This window comes from Lissotriton helveticus, chromosome 5_1 (genome assembly GCF_964261635.1).
Source record: "Lissotriton helveticus chromosome 5_1, aLisHel1.1, whole genome shotgun sequence".
Classification (NCBI taxonomy): Eukaryota; Metazoa; Chordata; class Amphibia; order Caudata; family Salamandridae; genus Lissotriton; species Lissotriton helveticus.
Genome location: NC_136065.1, coordinates 1,999,471,443 through 1,999,497,630, shown reverse-complemented (window position 1 = coordinate 1,999,497,630; position 26,188 = coordinate 1,999,471,443). Strand labels below are relative to the sequence as shown.

The window sequence follows — 26,188 nt, the reverse complement described above, 5'->3', positions numbered from 1 at the left end:
CCCCAGGTCTGCTCTGGAGGGTCCCCCTGAGCCCAGAAACTCAACTTGATCAAGTTCAAGCTCTTTAGGCTCAGTTTCCCTCAGTTCTTCTAGATCAGCCTCCTCAGAGACTTGATCCTCAACCTGGGGCAAGGGGGAAGGCAAAGCCTTACCCTTACTGCTCTTCTTCTTGGAAGGTGTCTGGTCCATAATTTCAGGATCCAGCACCTGTTCAGTGGGGCATCTTCTGGCCTGTGACCTAGTCACAGCAAGCACATGTGCTGGCAAGCCTAACATCTCCATGTGAGTCCTCTGCTCCACTTCTGACCATTGTGATGACTCCAAATCATTGCCCAACAAACAATCAACTGGGAGGTCTGAACTGACTACAACTTTCTTTTGTCCCTTCACTCCACCCCAGGAGAAAGCCACAATTGCCACACTATGACTAGTAGTGACATTGCTGGCATTGGTCACCAGGAAATCAGTACCTGGCATGATCTGTCCAGGGTCCACAAAGTTAGGTGTCACCATGGTGACACTGGCACAAGTGTCCCTATAGGCCTGAGCCATTTTGCCATTTATCAAAGGTGTCTGCCTGTATTTGCCCAAAGTATTGGGACTTATTTCAGGGGACATATCCATATCCCCGGTACAGACAAGGACAGCCTGAGTGAGTGTGCCAACTAAGTTGTCAGACCCCTCAGTACCCAAGGTTAACCCAACTAATGCCTTGGGAGGTACACTACCACTACTGACTGTACTAGGGGGTGCAGTTGCTTTAGGAGCTGTAGTGGCAGGAGTTTGTCCTCCTCTTTTGGTGCACTCACTAAACCAGTGAGATTTACTTTTGCAGTACTGGCACCACCTTTTTGACTGGCCTTCTTGAGTCTTCTTCTTCTGGGAAGCCTGACCCCCACCCTCTTTGGTTTGTTGGGGACCTGGTGAAGACTTCTGGTCATTTTGCTCATTCTTAACATTACCCTTCTGGTCTGCTTTCTTCTGACCACCCTGGTTCTGGTTCTGCTTCTGCTTGATCCTTGTCCTGACCCATTTGTCTGCCTTCTTTCCCAATTCTTGGGGAGAGGTTAGATCTGAATCAACAAGGTGCTGGTGCAGCAACTGGTTCTGACAATTGTTTAAAATTTGTTCTCTCATCATTAGATTATACAATCCTGTGTAATCTGTAACCTTGCTACCCAGCAACCAGCCCTCCAAAGCCTTAGTGGCACAATCCACAAAATCAGACCAGTCCTGAGACTGAGTTTTCTGGGTGTCTCTGAACAGCAACCTGTACTGCTCAGTGGTTAAACCAAACCCATCAACCAGTGTATTCTTCAGGACCTGGTAATTGTTAGCATCCTCCACTCTTGTAGTGAGGAGCTTATCTCTACCTTTACCATCAAAGGAGAGCCACAGTATAGCTGCCCACTGACTCTGGGGAATGCACTGCACAGTGCAGGCCCTCTCCAGAGCAGCCATCCATTTCTGGATATCATCCCCTTGCTTAAAGGGGGGCACTATTTTAGTTAGGTGTTTAGTATCTAAACCCTTCTCTCTATCTCTTGGGAGATTGCTGCCACCAGTGGGTGCTAACCCACTCATCTGCTGCTCTCTAGCAAAGGCAAGCTTCTCTTTGGCCAGGGCAAGTTCTTCCCTTTCAATCCTCAGTTCAGCTTGTCTCATCCTAGCTTCATGCTCCCTTCTCTGAGGGGAAGTGAATCTCCTCTGTGGAGGATTCCTTCTCCCCTGAGAAGAGGCATTAGAGTGCAGAGATCTATTGGAGTCCCTAGAAAGAGATCTATCTCTCCTAACTCCAAGGTTAGGCCCACTTCGGGTTAGTACTGGGGGGCCCCCAGATCCTAGCCCAAGTAAGTCTAAGTTGGTCCTAGTTAGCCTTCTGACTACCTCAAGACCTTTGTCTACCTCATCCCCAGAGAGTTCCTCCTGATCCCCCTCCTCAACTGCTGAATCAGTGTTGGGGAGGTCTGGATCCCCAGAGGTTCCCTCTAAGGCTGGCATGTTCTCATGTAACTGAGAAAGCTTTCTGGCATCATATGTCTCTAAGAGACCTATCAGAAAGGGAATGGTGGGGTTAGACCCCTGCTTCAGTTTTCTGGAGACACAGATTTGTCTCATCTCCTGGAAACTGAGAGCTGCATATCTTGAAGTGACCTGTGGAGGGTCAACACTGACCAGGGGAGTCTCAGTAGAGTCCCCCTGAGTCGACATGCTTTTCTAGTGAGGTGTAAGTGGTGCACTTACCTACACTATATGTTTGCCTACTGATCCCTTGCTAGAGTTGTAGTTTAGGGTGTGCTAGGCCCTAGGAGCTACAACAGCTGGTTCAGTAGAACTCAGAGTATTCTAAGCTAAGTTATATGTACCTTTAGTACTTATGTGATCTTTCACAAGATATTCTTAGGGCATGTGTGGTAAAACAACAGCAAGCTCAAATCCCAACCGCTGCCACCAATGTGAGAAGTTGGCCTGATGTGCAGTGTTCACTATTCTAGTGATCACTATATATCAGTCCAAACAACCCTTATTGATGATTGGTTGTAAGTCAACCTTATAGACCAGCTATCCTAGTAGCATGGATACGAGCAGTCTAAGGCTAAGACTCTAGAGGGCGTGTTAAGCCAGCTGTTTTACCATCACATTACCCCTTGAACACCCAGTGAAAGGACACCACACAAGTTGTTATGAAAATAAACAGTGTATTTATTTATAACAAGACTACCCTGGCTCTTTATGAGACAGGGAGCTAAGCACACAACAAAACTCTTGCGAAAATACTTTAAGTTAGCACGTTATACACAAATGCCCGAGGGGCACGAAAAACCATATACTCTAAAAGTGGAATGCGAATTACTAGCAGGTAAGTAACAGTTCTAATAGGCTTTGGAATCGCTAGGACTGGACTAGGGAATCGTTAGATTACTACTAGGAGGCCCAGGGGACTCGGGTGCAGAGTGTGCACTCTCACGCGGGATGCGGGACAAAGTCTATGGAAGCTAGAATTCACAAAGTTAGTGTTCACGGGCGAACCCGACCTGGTAGGGAGAAAACGACAGTGGATCCTGACCCTTGGATAGTGAGGCTATGCTGGGACACCGAAGTGCCGAAGTTACCTAGCCCAGGGGCTGCAGCTGCATAGGTCTGAAAAGACGTCGGGGATCTCGTTGCCGGACCAGGAGCCTGGAAGGAAGAAGTTGCTGGCAGGCGACCAGTGAAGAAAAGTTCGAATGGATCCAAGCCTGGATCAAGGAAGAAGAAAACCTGAAAGCAGAGGGGACCAAGTTCTTGAATCACTAGCCAGTGATTAAGTGGGCACCAGGATGGCACCGGGCGAAGTCACCGCAGTCAGGTGAGTGGGCGCTGCTGGGCTCTGCAGTCTCTCGGACCAGGAGGCGTTGTCGGCGACCAGGATGGAGGTGCGAGCTGTCCCACGAAGGTTCTTGCTGTCGACGTCGCTGGACCCAGGATTGGGCAACAAGTCTTGGCAAATGCAAGGCCCACGCGGTGGACCTAAAATGGCGTCTTGGGCGGACCAGGAGGGTCCAGGGTACTTCTCCGATGGAGGGAAGCAAGGGCCAGTCTGGAGCAACCAGACCAGCAGAAGAAATGTCGTCGGGCGTCGTCAGGAAGGCCACAAGCCAGCGGGCTAGTAGCCAAACAACGCGGTGAGCAGCAAAAAGCAGAAGGGCCCCACACAGATCGTGGAGATGCTGGGGGGCTGCTCTTCGGTGCTGGAGCTGCTCAGGGTGGGGGGCTTCTCGGACCCCAAAGCACTCACCAGGAATTCACTCGGCGGGCTTGCTGGAAAGAAGTCGTGCAGTCTTGAAGATGGCCGGTCCCTCGAGGTCTCGTCGCACCCACGGTTCTCAGCTGGGCTGTAGAGGTGGGTAGAGGTCAGAGGTGCCAGGGAAGCCGGTTCTCGTCGAGCTGGGCAGTCGGATTCCGGAGGAAGGACTTACAGCAGACCGCAGTGTTCTTTAGATGGTGCCTGCGGATGCAGGGTGACTACTCCTTAGTCACAAGGGAGAAATCTTAGGAAGAAGTCTTGAGTTCCTTTCGTGGAAAGTAGTTTCAGGATTCAAAGATGATCTGATTTGGAAGGGGGCCAGTTCCTACCTTTATCCTGTAAAAAGGGGCTGGCACGCGACTAAGTCCTGCCCTAGGGGTGGGACTAGGAGGGGGGTGGTTACACCCACTTCCTTGGCGGGCTTTTCCCCAGCGCAGGGTCTGGAGTGACCCTGGAACTGGTTCCAGCCAGCCTATGCACAGTGAGCACCGGGGTGCCACGTGCAGTCACCTTCCTCTAAAGCCCTGCCTACCTACAATACACAAAACCCTGTCTGGGACGGTGCTGGCACCGCCCCTGGCAGGAAACCCTTTGTCCTTATCTCCTGCTCTGGGAGGACTCCCAGCAGCAGGAGGGCAGACTTGTGTCTCGGTGGCAGCATCCATTTTGTGGAGCTGAGGCTCTGTTTGACTTTAACCGGGGTTAGGGGTTACATACATGTCGTGTCCCTCTAGAAGGGTGGAATGCTAACCCCGTCGCCAGAATTGGCGAGGGGTTAGTATTCCAATTCGTATGACACCTTACTCGACATGTTTTGATAAAGCGATACCAGAGTTGGCATATAACCGCGAGGATTATAATGCACTTAAGAGTATATGGTATGCGATATCGTGGAAACGGCTAAGGGATGGATCCCGAAAGCCGCAGACAGGCTCAGCTCATGCCAGAGCACCATCTCACACGATTCCAAGCACTCTGCCTTCAGGATTGTTAAGGCCTGCCATAGGAGTGACTGATAGGAGATCTGTGTGTCCATTTAGGGTTAGATATAGGTATACTATATCTAAAGCAACGGGTGAGTACACCACCTTGCCCCAGCTGTCGTGCAGCCAGTTGTGTCAGTTTTAGTTAGTCAGCCCAGGGGTGGCATAATACATGCTTCAGCCCCTGGGAGACTTCTGGGTACACCTCAGCCCTGGGTACAGGGACTTGGAGAGGGCCCAGTGCCAATTCAGTACCTGAGTACAATTTGGATAGAGAGAACAGCTAGGCTGTGGGTCTGATTAGCAGGCCCACAGCCAGGGAAAGTCGTAAACCAGTGCAGCAAAAAGCAAAAAATCTGGGTGATCATAGGATTGCAGACCCTACTCTCCTACAGCTTGCCTAAAAAAGGAAGCAGGGATATTGGCTAGTTCTGTCCAAGGGATAGCAGTGTTTTTCCTGATTGGTCTAATCAAAGCCTTTTTCCACTCATTGGGGACTTCCCCTGTATTTAAAGAGATGTTAACAAGTTTTTGAATCCCAGGACCTAGATCATTGGCAAGCATGGGCATTAGTCTTGCCGGGATGATGTCAGTTGGGCATCCACTCTTGATCAGAGAGGTTAACGATATTACCTCTTCTAAAGAGATAGGGGGAAATAGGTCAAGGGAGTGGGTGGAGGGAGGGGTTTCTACAACTGTCAGAGGCGGCGACTTTTCGCCACTGGAAGACTGATTAGAGCTAATAATTTTTTCATATATCCCGTCTATTTTTTGGGTAAAAAATAGCAAGATCTCTTCGCAAAGTTGTTGTGATGCCAGCTCAGAACTCTCACAGGCCATGGGTTTCAAGAAAGATTGCAGGATTTGATATAGTACCCTTGGAGTGTTTCCCACAGCCGTAAGCTGGGATGCAATGTAATTTTTTCGTGCAGCACGAATGGCTTTGTGATATGTGGTGAGGGAGTTCCAATAACTTTTTTTGTCTTCGGCCAGATGAGATGCCCTCCATTTCTTTTCAAGTTTTCTAGCTGCTTGTTTTAGCGATCTTAGGTGCTCTGAAAACCAGACTTCTTGTTTATGTGCTGGACGAGACTTAAATTGTTTCAGTGGTGCGATGTTGTTTACTGCTGCAGCAATCGCCGCTTCAAATTTAGTCAGAGCAGTCTCAATGTTCTCGGAAGGAGTAGGGATGGATTTGACATATCTGTTTTTAAAAGACTCCTGAGTCATTTTGTGCCATTGTCTCCTTTTACTAGGTAAGGTAATCTGACAGGCAGAAGAGGGTTTGACAATAGGGGTATAAAATTTAATAACGAAATGATCAGTCCACTCTACTTGGAATGAGGCAAGCATTTAATCAGAGGGGAGTTAGACAGGACCAAGTCCAGGGTGTGTCCTGCCTGATGTGTGGGGCCACTATTTGCTTGTTTCAGTCCCAATAGGGACAGATCGGTTAGTAAGGATTGAGCCTCATTGCATTCTGTTTGCTCACTATGAACACTGAAGTCACCTAGAAGTAGAAAGTCACTATTTCCATGTACATGGGGGGCCAATGCTTCAACAAGTGACATGGAGAAATTGGTATATGGACCAGGAGGGCGATATACCAGAGCTCCTTTCCTGCACCCTTTGGGCATAGTTTTGATTTTAAAAATCAGAAGTTCTAGCTCGGAGGTACATAGGGGCATATTATCAATGACATGCAATAATTATCGCTATCGATAGTTAGCGAGAAAAATTTTATCGCCTAACATCGCATGGGAATATCGCCGCAGTAGCGAGGTATTACCAGTCCTCCGCTAAGTGGCGATATTTCACCGGAAATGCGATAAAAGCATGCGATAGAAGTAGCGTGACGACGCTAACCCGTCGCACGCTAACGTGAAAAAAATGCACGTTGGGCCTATCAGCGATGATTATCGCTAAACCAATAGGCCCAAGGCTACCATATAACGCGTTAGCGGGACGAAAAAATGCCCGCTAAACCGAAAATCGTTGCTAACAATGGAAAATACTGAAAATGATGGTGAGCAGCCAGGGACAAGTGCAGAGGGCAGAAACAATACCCAGGAAGGCCAGGCAGACACCCAGGGAAAGGGCAAGAGGAAGAGGAACCCAAAGTTCACTCCAGATGAGAACCAGGTACTGGTTGAAGAGGTGACGCGACACCAGCAGGAACTCTTTGTGAGTTCCACCGTCACCATGGCGAGGAAAAGGGACATATGGCAGGACATCATGACCAAGGTCAATGCCGTGGGGGAGCGCAAGAGGACAGTGGACGAGTGTAAGAAGCGGTGGCACGATACGAAAAGCAAAACAAAAAAGAAACTGGGAGCAAACCTAAGGGCAGCAAGTGCGACGGGAGGCGGTGGACCAGCTCTACAGGAGGAGCTGGATGAGCTGGAGGAGCAGGTGGCGAACGTCATCAGTGAGGAGACTGTTGTAGGAGTCACAGGCCAGGATTCTGCTGTAATGGAAGTCACACAACAACACCAGGGTGAGTGTCAAACAGGAACAGGTGGAAGTGGGTGGATGGCAACCACGGCCGGTGGTAGGTGTAACTGCACGGCGGTGACGTAGGGAGGGGGAGGGGCAGGGTGGGGGGTTGTAATGTATGGATTACGGACTTTGACAGGTAAGTAAACATATAAATTAATAAAATGAATTTTGTTGCGCGCACTGCATCGCATTTGGTGATGCAGTGCACACAACGAAATTCGTTTTATTAATTTATATGTTTACTTACCTGTCAAAGTCCGTAATCCATACATTACAACCCCCCACCCTGCCCCTCCCCTTCCCTACATCACCGCCCTGCAGTTACACCTACCACCGGCCGGGCTGGTGGATGGGCACAGTGGCACTCATGTACCATGCAAGTCATGACATGGCATACCCTCATGTACTGTACAACAAGTCCTGGAGAGCCCTGGTCATGCTGGCATAGGGACACATCACCAGGAGGATGAGGGCAGAAGTGTCGCTGTTGCACAGTTGGCTCATGATGTCGTCAGTGGCGGACATGAGTTCTGGCAGGGTGCTGTGGACTTGTATGATTCAAGACTGGGATGGGTACAGGATGTTGTTATCTACTAGGTGTTGGGCCAGTTGCATGTTGAGCAATTCCCAGTGATCGGCCCTGGAAACAGGAGCAGGGAGAAATGCTGGAAGCACTTGAGGTCCTTGTGGCCTGGCTTTGGCTACTTGAGGAGGGTGTAGATTTTGTTGTGTTCCAAGCGCCATGGAAATGTTTTTGTACTGTAGTCAGCTCAGATAGCAGCATCTGCCATGTTATATACGTGGTGTGGGAATAGGTGTGACAGGGAGCGTGAGTGGATGGAGTACATAACCTTGTGTATCTTGTTGCTGTTGACATTGGCCTGGGAGGTCAGGTGGCATGCGCTGCTGGTGTACACAGGGGAGGTGGGCCCTGGCATAGTTTGGGTGGGTGTCGTGTTGAAGCTGTCATGGATATCAGCGAGCTAGCAGTGGAAGAAGATGGCTAGTGAGTAGCACTGTTCTACTCAGGGAGTCATGTTGTTGGTGTTGGTGCTGGAGTCCGAGAGGTCCCTTACGATGCAGAAGAGACCCTTGCTCCCGTGTGTGTTGTCATCCAGTTAGGCTTTGAAGGAGCAACCCTTGGCCAATCACAAGAGGTGGAGATGTATGTGTATGGCATCCTTGTGGTCTGCGTGGTTGTCTGGAGTGCATATGGTGACCAATATCCACTCCTGTTTCCGACATCCAACTCTGGATACACACCAGCACATTGGTGAAGGTGGCAGCTGGCCTACTGGTGTGGGGGTTACAGGGTTCCTTGAGTCTCACAAGTGTGTTGTCACAGTTGTACATACACTGCCTGAGGTGGCGGCCTGCAGCGTTGGAGTTGGTGGAGTTGTTGTGTGGCCTGTGGGTAAGGGTGGTGATTAGCTGGTCTACAGTCACTCTCCTCCAGCAGTGGTGAGTTACCCGTTGTGTGCAGTGGTCTGTGGACTGTACATTGAAGGGGGAATGGATGCAGCACGGTAATGTCCTGTGGAAACAGGTGGTGTGTACTGAAGTAACGTGGGTGCCTGTGTAGAAGGTGGTGTCCAATGTGTGACCAGCGGCGTAGGTGGAAGGGTGGGTGGGGTGACGGGTTGGCTGAGGCTGAGGTTGGCTAGTGTGGCCGACAGGGTTCTGGAGTTGGTGTTGTTATTGTTCCTGAGCTGGAATGTCAGCTTCACGAGGAGGATGTAGTCTGTGGAGGTGAGTGTATGGTTGCAGGCGACGTAGGCGAGGGATTTGCTGAATTGACAATGTGGTCTGGGGGTGCTGGACATGAGTGTACGTCTGAGGGTGGTGTTGGGGTCGGTGTGGATCTGGAAGTGGAGATGTGTGGCAGTGTTGAGGAATAAATCTGCGTGGGTGGTGAGCTTGAGGGTGGCAGTGGTGACCCTGAGGGTGGCAGTGGTGAACCAGAGGGTGGTGTGAAGAATAAAATGGTGCCAGGTGTGAACCTGAGGGTGCTGTGAGGAACCAGAGGGTGGCACAGCTAAACTGCCTGGGAGACCTGTGTGTCTGAGCCCCGTGCAGCAGAACTGCCCCTGAGCCCTCCCAGTGTGATTATATTATTTAGCACAATTGCCGGTAAGCCCTCAGGGTGTGAGCACATATTGTGCCAAGTTACCCCCTGCCCCCAGTACATATATACCTGTAACGCACAGCACGATCATGTTCTTGCACCATGAAGTCTTGTGGCTGGATACTCCATATCTGTGTAGGTGGTACCACCGTCAGTGCAGTCAAAATGTAAAGTCACAATGACCTACACAGCACCAATAAACATCTGTCCCCCTTGGCACAGGTATGTGCATGTACCATGCGTGCAGCACCTGCATGTCACTGCACCCTACTGCCCAGCGCCAGCATAGTCCTGTATGGGGCATTTAAGTATGAGATGGGATATTGTCCAGCAGCAGCTGCATGCGCATGAACACACTGAGCAGGATCTGAATGGCTAGGTACCAACACGCGCAGCAGAGCAATCTTGGACATCTGAAGGATTCTGGGGTCCAGACCCAAACGTATATTAGCATCCATTACTTTCCCAAGCGCCATCCCTGTGAAGCTCCTGTGACAAGGTGCCTGCATTCTCCGCACCTGATGCTCTGCTTGGTCTCTGACCCCTCCTAAACAAGATGCATGTGAACTCCCATAGAAGCTCTCCCTGTTTGGCAAACTCCACCACACACTAGCAGTATGAAACATCTTCTCGGCCGTCCCCACTATAACGTCCAGTTCACTAAAGGGACCTCGTTGCATTATGGTGTGCTGGCAAAGTGACAGCCACATGGGGGCACATATGTTTTCAAAATGCTACACAAGTACGCCAGCAAATTTGCAAACATGTGGACTGTCTTGCCATCTAGTGCTAAATAGCAGATTGCTAAGTAGCAGATTTGGCCCATACACAATAAATTATATGTAATCTGTCAACCATGCAAGTCAACAGATACCACAGCTAAGGTTTACTTAACACTATACATGCATCCCAGTAACCGGTTGCATCCAAAGTCACACATACAGGGATCACACCACTGATGACCTGAGAAGCATACTATGTGTGAAGACACACACTCTGCAACCATCCTGACACCAATGCAAGTAGTAACAAATTCAAAAGTATTTATTTTATGAAAAATTACCTATCTAAAACTACACTAAACACTAAAACTAACACTATATCTAAAATCCCTACACACATATAAAACTAAACTACACATGTAATACTAACTAAACCCTACTACACAAACTAAAAAACTACATCAACCCCCCAACCAAAGAGAAAAGAAACTTACCCCCAACACTATCTTAACCTAACAACATCTCACTACACTAAACTAACTATACATATTCTAAAACTAATCTACATCTAAATCCTATAATACAACTATCTACAACAAAACAAGTAATAACAAGGAGGGAAGGCAGAAGAGGGGTGTGGGGCAGAAGAAGTCCAGGTTTACGGAATTCCAAGTTTCTGTCCAATTTCATTCACCCGCCGGCTCAGGGTAATATAATCATTTCTCAGATCGAGGAGCAAGTTATTGTTCCTGGCCAGCTCAATGAGGATCTTGTTCAGGGTGTCAGCCATTGGCGGCGTTGTGGTGGGTGCCCCCAGATCCTGGCTTGTTGTGGTCAGGGCTGGTCCCTGACTGGGTGCAGCTTGACCCGGCCCCTGGCTGCTGGTACCTGGAATAGCTGCTGTGGTTTGGATCGGAACAGGTGAGGCCACTGTCTTTGTGTTCCTGACTCGGCCAGCCTTGCCAGCAGCCTTGGAGCCCTTTGCTTTGGTCTTGTCTCCTACAATCTCTGGCATCGAGCGCCAGGTCCCATCCTTTCGAGCTGCCGCGTATGTACGTTCCATGGCTCTGTACCCCTTCTTCACCCTGCGGATGTGAACCCATCGTTCCTTAGCCACATTGAATGCATGGGTCTCCTCTGCATTCATGTTTGTCTGGAAAAAAATGGAAATGTCAATCCCAAAACAAGGACACTGGGTCATTTGCCTATCATCATATTATTTGGCACTAATCACATACCACATGGGAGGCAACACACATGTGACATCCTGTAACGTCTCAAAGTGACCTGACCACATCATTGACAAGCCCTACTTTCCACAACACAGGCCCTGGAACGTGACATGACAGGCCATGGCAGGTGTGATGTACTGACAAATTAGATGCCAAATGAGACAGTGATAACATGTCACCATTGTGCATCCTGAGAGTGTGCAAGTAGTCCAATTAACATTAGTAGTGTGGCACTACCCCTCCATGGGCAGCACCACCCTCATCTGACCCTTTGACACACTGCTGCTACTGCTGTACGATGCACATGTGCAGACATGCGTGTCTATCTGAAAATGTGTACAGTTCATGTAGTCACTGACAAGACTGGCACTCTTTTACATGGTTGCCAGTGTGGCTGTATGTATATGCCAATGGCAACCGAATATAAGCTCAGCCTACATGTACGGGAAGAAGACCGGGACACCCCTACCAACAACAGGTGTCAAGAATATCAAGAAAGTTCTCCACAATATTGCAGCGTACATCGGCAGGAAACAGATGCAAAACACGCTATAAAGGCCTTGACAATATGCACCTGAGAAATCACATAGTTGTCCTGGTCATGGGGTTAAGGATCTGTCCTAAGTCCAATGCTGTTCAATGTATACTTGAGCCTGTTGGGCAAAGTTGGGAAATTGTACAGCTCATCTAAGCGTATTGTATGCTGGCAATAACCAGTAACTGAGTACGTGTGGGACAAACAACACTGACACATGTCTCTGTTGTACAAACAGCATGTTTTACATGAGCAACTAGAAGGGCATCAACAAACTCAAACTAAACAGTAGTGAAACAGACATCATTCAGTTTGGCAGCCCTGAGGTATCTTGGTCACCTGAAAGGTGGTAGCTGGAACTGTGCTCCTGTCCCCCTTGCAAACATGTGATCTTAGACCTACGAATAACAAAACTACATGCCCTGTCCTGGACAGAGGTCGTCAGCCGGGTAATTGTCACCTGCTACGGGTTCATGTGTAAAATATGGAATTTCTTCAAATGCCATCCTATTGAAGCAAGGAACCCTTTGCTGCAGGGCGTGCCCATCAGCCACACCGATGACAGCAATCCTCAGATTTCATTACTAAATAAAAAAAATTGTGTTAAACAGCAGACCCTGCTGAATCTGGCAGCCACACTGACTCACAACCTGTCGCCTATAACCCCTTCCACACCTACATAGAAAATACACCACATGCTCATCATGCGGCAGAAAAGGCAGTTTAACAATCAGAGTTGCATGCATGACATCCTGTCTAACCCTGGACCTAAAGACCTCATAAAAGAGAAGAACTGGGATGGGCCAAATAGATCCTGGTATAAAACATTCATGACCCAGTCTTGTGTTAGTCCCTCTCAACATGGCTACACTAGGTAACTGCTCTTGCCCCTTGGCGGTGTAATGAACTTCCCCCTCAACCATTATCCATCTATCAACACAAACTCTCCTGTGAAAGTTGGTAAACTTGACTGTTCCCAATATGTGGTGCAACATTGCCTGGAACCTCTGTGGCACAGTTTCATCTGATTTACACTGCAAAAGGACCTTCAAACCTTGTGTGGATGATATGTGATCGATTTATACCTTACACATGACATGACCTTAACCTGGCATGATATGGGAATGTCCCAGGGCATATTAGTAAACCTCTATGTCCGCTTCACTGCCAGTGTACTGCAGATGAAGCGTGGATACCTCTTCTGGCTGGTCTTGATAATATGTAGCCATGTGTGACAATCCTGTAATGATCCCTGGATCATTGGCTATTTAGCTATAATCAGTGCTGGATGTCATGCACAGGAAATCAGAGCTGTTGTATTGTCCCTTCATGGACAAAGTCACAACTTAGATAGATATGCGTCTAACCACACTCTTATACATATTCTCTGAATAATAACATAACAATACTCTGCACCTTGTGGCCCCGTGACATGCGGAACACACCAGCATTGCAAAACGAGCGTGTGTTGCATTAGTTAATGACATCCATTACATCACACATGGCAATTTACATAACAATTACTCACCAGTGGCTTTTGGGTCCCTGAAACGATCCACGTCAGCCTGTGTGAGGGGTCGCCGACCATCTGCGACTGAACCAAATAAAATATGTGTCATTGCATGGCATCCAGAAACGTTACATACACATGATGAACAACTTTTCTGTCACAGGAAATGCTACATCACTTTGTAGGGGATTCACACATAGTACTAATGACTCTGTGCACTTTGATTGGCATGCACACATGGGCTTGCTAATGCAGTGGTGGCCAAACCTAACATTACCACAGTCATACATGCACATAACATTTGGGTTATGCCATTTCTAAGACCCATGTCCACACAGGCATCATGTAGAAGTTGTCCTGCGTATGATGGTAACTATGCATTTAGTAAGAGGCAGATACACAGTCCTTTGGGATGTAAAACACTCTGGAGCTGTCAAACTCACACATTGCATAATAACCTGGCAAGGATATATCTACACATGACCCATGTACAGGGGCCGTGTAGATACAGTCCTGCTGCTCATGGATTTGAGCATCTGTCACACTGTGTACTGTCCTGCACATAGGTCACACACACACTGGCGCTGCTCAGATATGTACAGTTACACATACTGGACACACACACATCATCCTGCACACAGTCACTGCTCACATCTCTGACTGACTACAGCCGTGATGGTCTCCTAAATGCAAACATCCTCTGTGCCTTGCCACCCTTACTGGCATGTGGTCATTCACCATCACATAGTAATGTGAATTAAAGTGACACACAGAAAACCTCTGTCCCACATCTGGTCTGCATACTGCTAATATGTGTTCACACCTCAATGATAACGTGACTACTCACTCCAACTGTCAAATCATGGAGCTATACAAACAGGCACATTAACATTGACTACTCACACACCTACTCTACTGTAGCACACCAAGGGACAGTATTACAGGTAATGGTGCATCCTACCAAATCAGCATGGAGGCAAGAGTAAATGTGCACATAGGAAAAAAGACCTATGTGTAGGGTGGGATTAAACACTAACACACTAGGGATGTGTTTGATATGCTAACCATATCTATGTGTATGGGGGGCAACACTAGTTGTTTTTAGTTACCCTCACACACCCTAGTGGTGTCATGCTTCATCATTGGGTCACCCCGACTCCTACAGGTCGGGGTGGGCTCAACCACAGTGTTGGGAAGCTCTTATGATAGTGAAGGCAAAGCAGCCACAAGCCGGGAAGCGAGACAGTTAATTCCGGTAGGGAGCGTCCTCCAAATAACAGAGTATGCCCAGCGTCCCGCTTACTGAGGTGCCTGCGCCCAACATAATTTTGATGGAGCCTGGCATTTCTCACCAATATTACCACACAAACACGAGGAGAAGCTACTCTTCCCTCGCCACATTGATAGAGTAGGGAACTCCCCCTCTTTAGCAACCCCACACATAAGATGGTCACTGAATCTTGCTCTGAAGAAAGTCTGGGAGCTTTTTGGCCATACAAGGACTGAAACATGTCGGCACTTCACTAGGGTAATAGGACCATAAAAATCATAATTGGCCACACATTTTTTACTCATTTATTTACAACCCAACCAGACCCATGAATAAAGGGATACCAGGGGTCCGATTGAGGTATTTTATATATACCCCTTTGCCTTCACTATCATAAGAGCTTCCCAACACTGTGGTTGAGCCCACCCCGACCTATATGAGTTGGGGGGACCCGATGATGAAGCATGACACCACTAGGGTGTGTGAGGGTAACTAAAAACAACTAGTGTTGCCCCCCCCACCATACACATAGATATGGTTAGCATATCAAACACATCCCTAGTGTGTTAGTGTTTAATCCCACCCTACACATAGTTCAATGTAGGTAGCGCACATAGAAAAAAGACCTATCAGTTCTCTCAGTAGGTTTCCTTTGGAGTATTTTTTGTAGTAACCTATTCGCTGGGAGGACGTACTCCATATACCCTCTCAAATCCCCCAGGACCTCTGGATTAGGTTACAGTGGTCCCTTGTTTAGCAAGAGTAAATGTGCACTATGGGCCAACTCATATGATGAGCTGCATTTCCCATGCTGTGCACCATGCGGCAAAAATGGCACATATGCATCAGGCATCTGTGCTGTAAATGCAATGCAATGCAGGAGTTGTGACGCATGTGCGGCGCAGCTCCAGCAATGCTCTTGTTGGCCCTAGCTGTCAATGTTGCGTCAATCCTCATGCCTGCTTCAGGCAGGGCAAGAGTGAAGACGCAGCATTGCCATGAAAGTGAATGACAGAAACTTTATATATTTCACTCTGTCACATTACAGAGGTGTTCCTGTGTATGAATGCCCTCCCCTGCGCCAGAACGCACCCTAAAGGTGCATAGCTTTACAATGTGACGATTCTCCCAGAATTGTGATATTGTACATACCCTGCACCATGGCGCAAAACCTGCACTGACGCTTTGACACATAAGTAATGCAACTGCGCCGCAAAAGAACCCCAAGTGGCTTGTAAATCTGCTAAAATGTGCCTGGAAGTGGGAGTCCAAATTAATCTTAACAGAAGCGAATCATGTGCAAATCACATTGGGACCTATGTATCAACATTCCGTTTAGCGATTACTAAATAGCGATTTAGAAGGATTCGCTAATTTGCAATTGCTAAATGCTAAGTATGTAGGAAAATGCTTATTGTTAGCGATCCATTAATATTCCTAAATTGCGATTAGCAAATTGCTAATCTCAAACTTCCCAATCATTTCTATGTGGCAGGAGGCCCATAGGAATTAATTGGAAATTAGCGAATAGCAAATTGCTAATTGCAAATTTGTGAATATTTTCTAGGGTGCAGGTGTGTCATAAGAACACCCTGCTGCACCCGTGAAAATTACATGTGTGCGTATATGGCACACATACATGCCCTAAGGGCATGTATGAGCGTCACATGGCACCTTTTGATGTTTACAAAAAAGCTACATTCTAATATTTCGCTAATTACCACCAACTAGAAGTAGGTGGTAATTTGTGAAACCTTAATGGCTAATAGGAATGTTATTAGCCTTGATACATTGCATGTAAGGAATTGCTAAAGTAGCTATTCCTCAAATGCTATCGCTAAATAAGGAAAGGAAAATGTAGAGATTCCTTACTTTGCACCAAAAATGTCTCATAAATACCATTTAGCGAAAAAGGGTTCGCTGACGCCGGAAATCAGCGAATGTCTGCGTTACCGAACAAATTTTGGCTTGATACACATGGCCCATAGGGAAATGACATTGTCATCAACACTTAGTTACAGTATCACAGTAACGAGTCAGCATGTACATGCCATACTCACATGTCACACACGTAACTCACTTACATTACATTTGAATATTAAAGTGAAATTATGGCTTTTAGACTTACCACCCTGGATGCCTGGCATCACTCCGGTGTAATCCAGGAGGTCGGCCTCCCGCGCAGTCATGTCCTGCCAGCGGTGCTTCCACTGGTGCACGGAGCGTGCAATCTGAAAGTAGTGCTCCATTTGGAGCCTCACACGCTCCCAGCGCACATTCCGTGCCCCCACAGCATACCCCTGCAGGATCCGCCACCCCCGCCTCCAACATATTTGGTAGATAAAACTTCATCATCCACAAAAACCCCCCCAATGCCTCCTCACTCATCCTCCCTGACCTCCCAACAGCAGGCATCTCCCTGAGCCCCGTAACCCACTTAAAACTAATAAATAAAAACCCAATTAACTAACTAACTATATAAAAATACTAACTAACCCCTAAATAAACTCTACAAAACAGAGGACACTAGACACTCAAACTGTGTAAAATACAACAAATACAACTAACAGACACTGCAGACAAACCAGAGGACAGTAGACACACAAACAGTATAAAATACAACAAAAAGTATTAAAAGACACTTCAGACAGGACACAGCACACAGCACCACTCTCCAAAACCAACTTCCAACACACCAACCACCATACACCTCCTCCACTCAGCCCATGCACCAGCAATGTGCTGAAAAGAGAAAGTGAAAGTAAAAACCACACCCATGTGACAGGAAGCAGTAATACACCACTTCCTGTGTTAGCTGCAAAAAAATCCGACTTAGCGACAAAATTATTCGCGTTTGCAACGAAAATCGTGACATAAAACGTCACTATGGTAGTTATATACAAAATCGATCGAAATGCGAGTCGTTTTTTGGAATTGCGACGAAAATATACTCGCTAAATGTCGCTAAGCGACAAAATAATAATATTGGAAATCTGAATGAATAAAATCATGGATTTCATGCTAAATATATAAATAAATAGCAGAAAAATTAGGAAAAATATTGACAATATTTTTAACACAACCAAAAAATGTTTTATGATTAATAGGTGTAACCACAAATGACAATATTGAGTTAATTAGAAAAATAAATATACACAAGATATAGGGGTCAGGGAACGTGATCATGCACAGATTTCCTACAGGGAAAATATTAACAAATAATGCTACAATACTGTTTCATCATGGTTCTGTTGAAAAGTATGGCAGGACGTTCAATGATTCACATCAAAATGCATTTAAATAGACGGTAATGGTCCAAATCTTAGTTTTGCCTCTACATGTCATGCATTGCGTGATAAGTGAAATACCATCATGCAGACGTAGAAAGGCAACACACAATAGGGGAGATCAGCACACCACAAACCATACATTATGGTGCAGATTTACTAGTTCCTTGCACCCCTGAAAGTCAGCATCAGCGTAACTTTTTGTGCAGCTGCTGTGGCGCAATCCATGTGCGGCATATGTGGTGCAAAGGATGCCCAATGCTGTGGCAAATCCTCAAGGTCTTGCCTCATAAAGAGATGTACCGTCACTAATGGCTGCCACCGGGGGTGGCACAAATGCACAGGAGGTAGTGTACTGGCGTTGCTACGCGTCATTCCATTGGCTCATGTAATGTAGAATGATACCAGCCACTCACTCTTGGACCAATGCTGCGTCCTATCCCTGCACTTGCTTTCAGCATGCGTGATGCTTCATGCAGGGCGGTTGTGGGGTCACATGGTGCTTTCATTGATATCCGTGTGGTAATGTACATGTCTTGGGCCTCTGGTGGCGCAGGCTCGCACTGGTCTAGTGTGTGATTGTAGCCGAGGCCTCATGTATATCCCATGGTTGCTTCGTTTGCTCTGGGCTCTTACTGCCTTTGTACCTCCCGAGGATGTTGATGTTCCGGTCACACTGTGTGATGGTGGTGTGAAATGCCATATGTGTGCGTTCCCACCAATTGCACATGTTTTGTGGATCCTGCTGCAGGTTGGACTGGCTCGAGCCTGCTACGTGGGGAGGCATCGAGTTTGTTTGGGGTGGGTCTGACTCCCTACATTGTGTTTGGCAGTGGGGCCTTGCTGCCAGGCCCGGACTGACCGTTGTGGGCACCGGGCAATCAACCAGTGCGCCGCAAGGGTAAGGGCCGGTTTAGGGCCCCTGGGGTCCGTTTTAGCTACAGGGCTGTTGATGCAGCATAGCTGCAAACTCGTCCCTGTAACGAATTCGGACGAATACCGGCCCCGGCAAGGAGCTCTGTTGCACCCCCAACCTCCCCAAGGGGGGCAGCCAAGCACTTTGCCTGGGCCAGTTTTGGTTCCCAGTCTGGCCCTGCTTGCTGCGGCTTGCCGGAGGTCCCTTGTTGTTTCACATCTCGGGGTGTCTGCTCTGCTTGTGGGGTGGCTGTGGTGTGTCTGGACCTCTTTGCATTAGCCTGTCCTCCTACTATGGGTGAGTTAGGACCTGGGTTTGGTAGCCCTTAGCCCCTCGGGTCCCATGCCAGTCATGCGGTCATTTTACCTGGAGTGCTGTCCGACACAGGGTGTGTCCGCATTTGAATCCGGGATGTGTTTAGGATTACATTGTGTTTGGCTTCAACTAGGGTCGGGCTCTGTCCTCCCTGCAAGCTCTGTGTGTGGCTGGATGGCCCTTTGCCGGTTTGTGGGTTGAGCATGTGAGCCCCTTGTTGTCCCGATGTACCTTGAGTAAAATCCTCCTGGGGCAGGTTTTTACTTCCTTTGCACATTGTCAGAGTATATGGTTCTAATATTGGTCTGTCGTGTACCTCTTACTGATGTGTATGTGCAGGTGCTCAGTTTGGCGTTTGTGCACCCTCTGGAGGTGTGCCTCATTCATGCTGTGCCTTTGTTGTAGGGTGGTTATCCCTTTTGGTTCCCTTTGGCCTGGCTGGTCATTATCTGTGGTATTCTGTGCCTACTCTCCATCAGTGGCTGTGTTGGCTGTGGGGCCTGTGTTTGGCCTTGTGGTGTGTTGGCACATGGGCCGTTTGGAGGTTGCTTGCGTTGGGTGTGGCAGATCATTGTGCTTGCTTCTAGAGTAATTCCCTGGCCAGGTTGTGCATGGATGCCGTTGGGTGTTCTCAGCATACTCTAATGTCATGTGGACATAGGGTGATGTGTGGGACTGTGTTTCTTGGCTTTGGGAACGCAGTGTTGTTTAATGCTTGCGTAACTTGCTGCTTGTGCTGTTTGTCTGTTTTGCTACTGTGTGAATCCAAATCTTGTTTAGCCATCTGCACAAATGTAAGGACTGGTACGTGGAGGGCTATGACTCCGAGTAATGTTCATTTGCATAGAGTCACCCGACAATACTACTCCCCAACCTGCATATGTCAACACCCTGCACATACTACCACTTGCATCTGTACCTGGCTGACTTGCACTTGCAAACACACTCCAGCAATGCCACACATTTACGGCATAGATGGCTCACACATACTGTTATTTTACGGACCAGGCTGCACAACATTAAATACGCATCACATCCATGCTGGCTGTGGCGTTCTGCCCAATTACTGTGGCATCCCTGCAGACATGCAGGGAGCCAACAGGTATTGGAATTCTGCACCTCATTGTCGGACACTGTGGGACATAGGAGACATGTAGTACGCCATAACGTAATGCAGCCAACCATGGCATGGGCATTGTGGCTAGCTGGACACATAGCAACTCCCCTATTGGAATACTGATTTTAGATGGGTGGTAGGTTTGCAGTAATTCATTATTACACCAGGACATGTATCAGCCTTCCATTACTCTGTCCAAACTAAGGATGTGTCTGGTGCGTCGAGATAGGTATCTTTTATCCAAATGACATACAGCATGAACCAAAAGCAGAACTAAGATGAGCCACCCACTAAGGGGGAGGTGATGTCAGTGACAGTATTGTGTGGAATGATGAGCATATGAGATGAAGTCCCACAAGGGCTGCCAGATAGCCAGTGTAAATATGCATCACAGTCCAAATAATCAAGCATTGTGTTAACATACACTCCACACTCATTAGGCTATTTCCTAGTGCAAAGGCAGAGCCATTTTTGTATGTCCCATTGAAAATAGGGCACTGTGAGACCACCATGTACCACTACTACTTCTCATGTGACTTCTCCTCAGATCATTTGCCTTTTGTCAAACACAAGTCCTTACCTCTAAACAAGTATGATCAGACAATGTCATGCTGTATCAAGGTGTAATGAACAAATGCATGATTGTATGTGACAAACAGTGATGTAATTCATCTCCCATGTCACATTGCAGAGGGCGAGACAGCACCTCCTGAAGAGCAACCTGGCTTGGCAGCCACTGATGACACGGACGTCTATGCTACCATCGACATCGACGACCTGCAACTCCTGTTCAATGAAATTGCCTCCCCGCCCCCGGTGCAGGGCAACCCAGTAGCCCTCCGCAGAGCCCATACCCTGCTCACACCAACGAGCAGCAGGCATCCACCACCCCACCCACCTCCCTGGGGCCAGATCCAACGACACGTGCATTCCAACAGCGGATCATAGAGCTCCAGGAACGGTTGGGGGATAGGGTGGAGGTGGGTTTCCAGCTAATGGCAGCTGAAATAGCAGGTCTACGTGGGTGTCTTACTGACAACCACAGCCCCTTCCATGCTCTCCACCAGTCCATTGCTGACATTGCTGGAATCATGATCCAGAGGCAACATGCTTTGTCTGCTCAGGGTGGTTCCAGCAGTGTCAGCAAGGATCTTGACAACATCAGGAAGATCCTGGAGAGCATGGAGCGGATGCAGGCCCAACATCTGGCGGCCAGGGCTGAACACATGCGCCAGGTTACTGGGATCTACACTGCCCTGCACCTTCTTGTTGCCTCCTTACTGCCATAGGGTTTGGCGCAGATGGATGCTGCTGCAGCCTCCACATCCTCAGCTCCAACACCAGGTGTGTCAGTGCCTCACATGGCTGCTGCCACAACACCCACTGACACCTGTGAGGCACATGACACCGAAGATGATGGAGATGAGGATGACAGTGGAATTCTGCTGAGGAGAAAGCGGTAGTATCCCTCTGTGCCAAAGCCCCAGTTTCTTTTGTTTTGCTGCACTATGAATCGTGCCACCCATGAACTTCTTGCACTCACTTTTACTGTCCCCCGGAACATCCTTGGACCCCCCCATGGACTGCCATATGAACCCATTCCTTGCCACTTCAACCAGCCTGTGGAGTGAACTATGCCTCTTCCCTTGGACCTGATAACATCAATAGTCTCTGTCTGGCCATCCAACGGGCACCCTCTGCACTAGCCCTATATGCTCACCATGTGTAAATACTGTAAATAAATTTATATTTTGAGTTTAGAAGTGTTTTGGTCATATGTTGCTAAGGAAATAACTTGCTTTTTAGGGTCAAGGGACTGATACCTTAGGAATGTACAACAATGTCAATACGAGCAGTGTACATGTTGATACAGATCCTGAGAGGGTGGAAACTAATGTTGAGATGTGTAAACATGTGGAGCCAACATTGCACCAATGCTATGCTATGACATTGTCACAATGTAAATGGTCCATCAGGTAAGGTCATCTATTGGGACATGCCAGTGAACATTAATTTGATAAATGTGATAGGAGGACGCCCCCTGGCCCATGTTTGGATGCCGCAAGGCAAGTACTACTGTCCTCATGTCTCGTTTGCCATGCACTGCTACATACCACTGGTTGACCTCCATATTGGCATCATACATTAGAAAGGATACACACTGTCTGAAAGAATATTAGTTCCACTCCTGCATACACTGAGTATTCCCTGCCGTCACACTGTTATATGTGTAGTCTGTGATTCATGAGTCTGTGGCCCTGAGGTGCAAAGAGCATGCCTTTCATCAACATCTAATTTGTGGAAGGGTTGCAGCAGGTGTGTAGTTGGGCCACAACTTACCAACATGGGCAGCAGCTCTGCATCCTACATGTGTAGGTACAATTAGGAAGGTAGCTCCAGGCAGCCCCAAGCACGTCAGTACTATTTGTACACTTCGCCACCACACATACCACGTCATGTTGCCATTGCTCACAAGTGCTCCATGAGTGATGATAGCCTCGTCTAACATGTGCTACTCCCCCATGGTGGACACGTGACATAGGGCCATCACTTCCATTAAACATTGTGGTGTGTGCACCTGCATGTGTAATGTCAGATGTTGATGTTACGATGTCACGTAGTGGTTGTAATACAATTACAGAAGTGTCGAACTGGTATCTATGAATGACCCAGGGGTCTGTGTATATACACATATACTTGTCTGTCCAGCTGTAGGAGGTGTCTTCACCCAGCCATGTAAAATATTTTGGATGTTGCGGTTATGCATGTCATGGTGATGGTTATGGTCCATCGATTCTGCAAAGTATCTGGTCAGCATAGTGATGTATGGCCTTGTGGATCTGTAGCTGGTAGTTGTTTCCGGGCTGAGGTCTTGTGACAGACAACCTAATGTTGTACCCACATTAGACACAACATCAACTTCTTACTCTAATTTGTCCCATTACTTTTAAAGTGGTCTAATTCATAGGCCCTTTCCCCTGTTCATATGGCGCCACTTTTCACCGGCAACATTTCTGGCCATTACATGACCTTATAGCAGCTCTTATCACATTCCACACATGCATCTTTGAGGCATTTGTTCAGGAACCTCATTGACAGTATGGCCATCTGTGCAGATATGTACTTGACATTATACATCAACTATGATCTTGTTAATATTCAGGATATGTAAGTTATACGGGCCCTGGTTATTTATACGGCACATCTTGTGCCTGCTTCAATGGGAAAAGAAATTGGCTGGTAATCCGGAACATTTTTCACATCTTAAGGGTCAGTTTACCGCAGCTACGACGGACATGGTTTGGACAAGTGTCTTGATGATTGGCACCATTGTGTATTGGGATGTTGCAATGACTATTGGCATCATGTACACCATTTCACACACTCCAAATTTGTGTGATTCACACAACATACCCAATCCATCATACATGGATTGGGGAAATGGACTCAGAAGAGGAATGTAATCCTCATCACAAACAGCACCCTGGTTTGCTAGTATTTGAAGCATGTGACACAACCATATGACATAGTGTAGCCTACGTAGTACCTTGACAAGTAGAGTGTCATACATTTGACACAGTGCAGGGCATAACTGTACTGCGTACACATTCCCAAACTCCATTGAGATTTGACTCATCTGACCACTCATTGGGACACGTAACTGTTTAATGGGTACAGTGCCCATGCCAGACAGTAACACATGAACATATTATTTATTAGACTATTTTATTTAACAGACACCACGTGACTGACTAAGGCAAAATAATTGTTGATGATGCGGTTCCTCCGTGCAAGTCCTGCAGCATTTGGTGTGGGGTTGACAGCACCAGCCTCTTCTTCTTCCTCATCCTCATCAGGTGGGTCTGGCACTTGGATCCATGGGGCTTTGGTACGGACACATATGTTGTGCAACACACAACATGCCATGATAATTTTGTTCACCATTTCGGGACTGTACAGCAGGCTGCCACCTGTGATATCCAAGCACCGGAACCTGGACTTCAAGACACCAAATGTCCGCTCTACAATGGACCGTGTGCGTATCTGTGCCGCATTGTACTGCCTCTGGCCAGGGGTGGTGGGGTTACGTACTGGTGTCATCATCCATGCTCCCAGTGCATATCCTTGGTCCCCTGTGACATACAAGGGAAAGCGGAATTAGTAATTGGTTGTGCTGGATGTGTTGTTGATGAGCATGGATTTGTGTGTTGGGATGGATGTCTAGTTGTATATCGAGTTGCCCATCTGTTTAAGCTGAATGCTGTAGTGCATGTTAGCATGCGATTAAGGCTCACTGCTGTGACTCCATCCAACATCATTTTAGTGTGCAGATGAGTTGCATGTGTGGCTCTTTTCCCATCTGCAACAGACAGTGATCCACCTACTGCACTGTAATTTACCTTAGCTGTATAGGTGGCATGATTACACACAACACACACTTGACCTACTGTGCGCCAGCATACAGCAATCCTGCTGCAGAACATCATGGTCTGAACGGTCATGGTCTGAAACAAATCACCAGTCAGCTACCCGTAACATGCATGGACCATTGGGCCCTTGTTAGGTTCAACAACAACATCAACTCCAGCATGTGCAACACCATCCACTACCTGTACTGTGTGCTCCTTCCTGTCCTGGACTCAAAACAAAATGACATGAGTGCTCAACAGACATAATCAATGTTGCTATATCACATCTCTTATGTTTCTGATCTTTTACTAATTAGACTTTTTGTTAATCTTAAAACCATACTAAAGATAACTAAGGGCCTTTATGAATTAAGGCCATACGCTTTCCAAGTTAAGACTGGACAAGTATGCTATAAGTAATAAAGTTTATTAATCACCCTCAGCACAGGACATGCACAGTGAGAGTTGTGTTGCAAGTTTGCTTGTGAGTGATGTTTCTCCGTCACACATGCATGTTTCACACATCTTGCAACTTTGGGGAGGGGGACAGGGATGTACAACTTGCAGTGATTTTGGTCTATGTATCTGGCTACAATGACCACAGTTCATGGTGTCAATGTGTCTGGTGTGGGCTGTTGTTTTTGGACATCTTGGGGCAGTTTAAACGCCCCTTGCATCTCATTTGCAACATCGTTGCGTCACTTTTGTGCAGGAGTACTTACAACCTGAGGCATCTGGGAGATGCGTAACATTGTAATGCCCTGCACCACATGTAGGCGTTCCTGTGCAGGGAGGGCCTTCTGCGGCTGGGACACCTCCTAGAAGTGGCGGAGTGATATCTACAAGATTTCACTCAGTCACTTTTAGGCCCATGCTGCGTCACAACCCTGCGCCTGGCTGAAGCAGGTATAAGGATTGAGGCAGCATAAATTAGATGGGGCCCCCAGAGCATTGACGCAATTCCAGCTATGCATCACTTTTACGGCACCACATCTGTGCTATTTTTGCACCATGGTGCACCGCTTTGTAAATGGCGCCCATCCATGATGTCGGAGCTGTGGCGCACAGTAACTGACGCATCCCTGCTGATTAGCAGGAATGCGCCAGTTACTGTAAAAGTGCCCCCTTGTATGTGATATGGTGACATTGTAATTGGTACATTTCTGATATGCATGTATGTGCTGTAGATGGAAGTGGTATGTTGGATTACTACTTACCAACTAGGACTGCATTCCCATATTCTCCATCCTGGAAGCGCTGGTTGATGACTGACTGCTGGAAAATATATGAATCATGCACACTCCCTGGGAACTTAGCAATGACATTTGTGAACATTCCACGGTGGTCCACTATTGCATGCACATTCATTGAGTGAGTGTGCTTTTGGTTTCTATATATGTGTGCACTGTCCGCAGGTGGCACTAATCGGATATGTGTGCAGTCTATTGCACCCAGTACTTGTGGAAATCCAGCTATGGCGT

At 47.5% G+C, this 26,188-nt stretch overlaps 1 protein-coding gene across 7 annotated transcripts in view; it reads right to left on the bottom strand.

The window, feature by feature from the left end:
- LOC144756156 (uncharacterized) overlaps positions 1-26,188 on the bottom strand; it is a 551,055-nt gene that overhangs the window by 470,182 nt on the left and 54,685 nt on the right. For 2 of the 7 annotated variants that reach the window (XM_078645734.1, XM_078645736.1), the window contains 2 exons: positions 13,412-13,477; positions 10,424-11,269 (listed from right to left, as the gene is read on the bottom strand). The exons of 4 other annotated variants lie outside the window; for them this stretch is intronic. In XM_078645734.1, the coding sequence (XP_078501860.1) occupies positions 10,775-11,269; positions 13,412-13,477 (561 nt within the window). In that variant the 3' untranslated portion in view covers positions 10,424-10,774. Of the gene's footprint in view, positions 1-10,423; positions 11,270-13,411; positions 13,478-24,005; positions 24,432-26,188 lie in introns of those variants that run through there. One more of the 7 variants, XR_013595088.1, reaches the window with a different exon arrangement.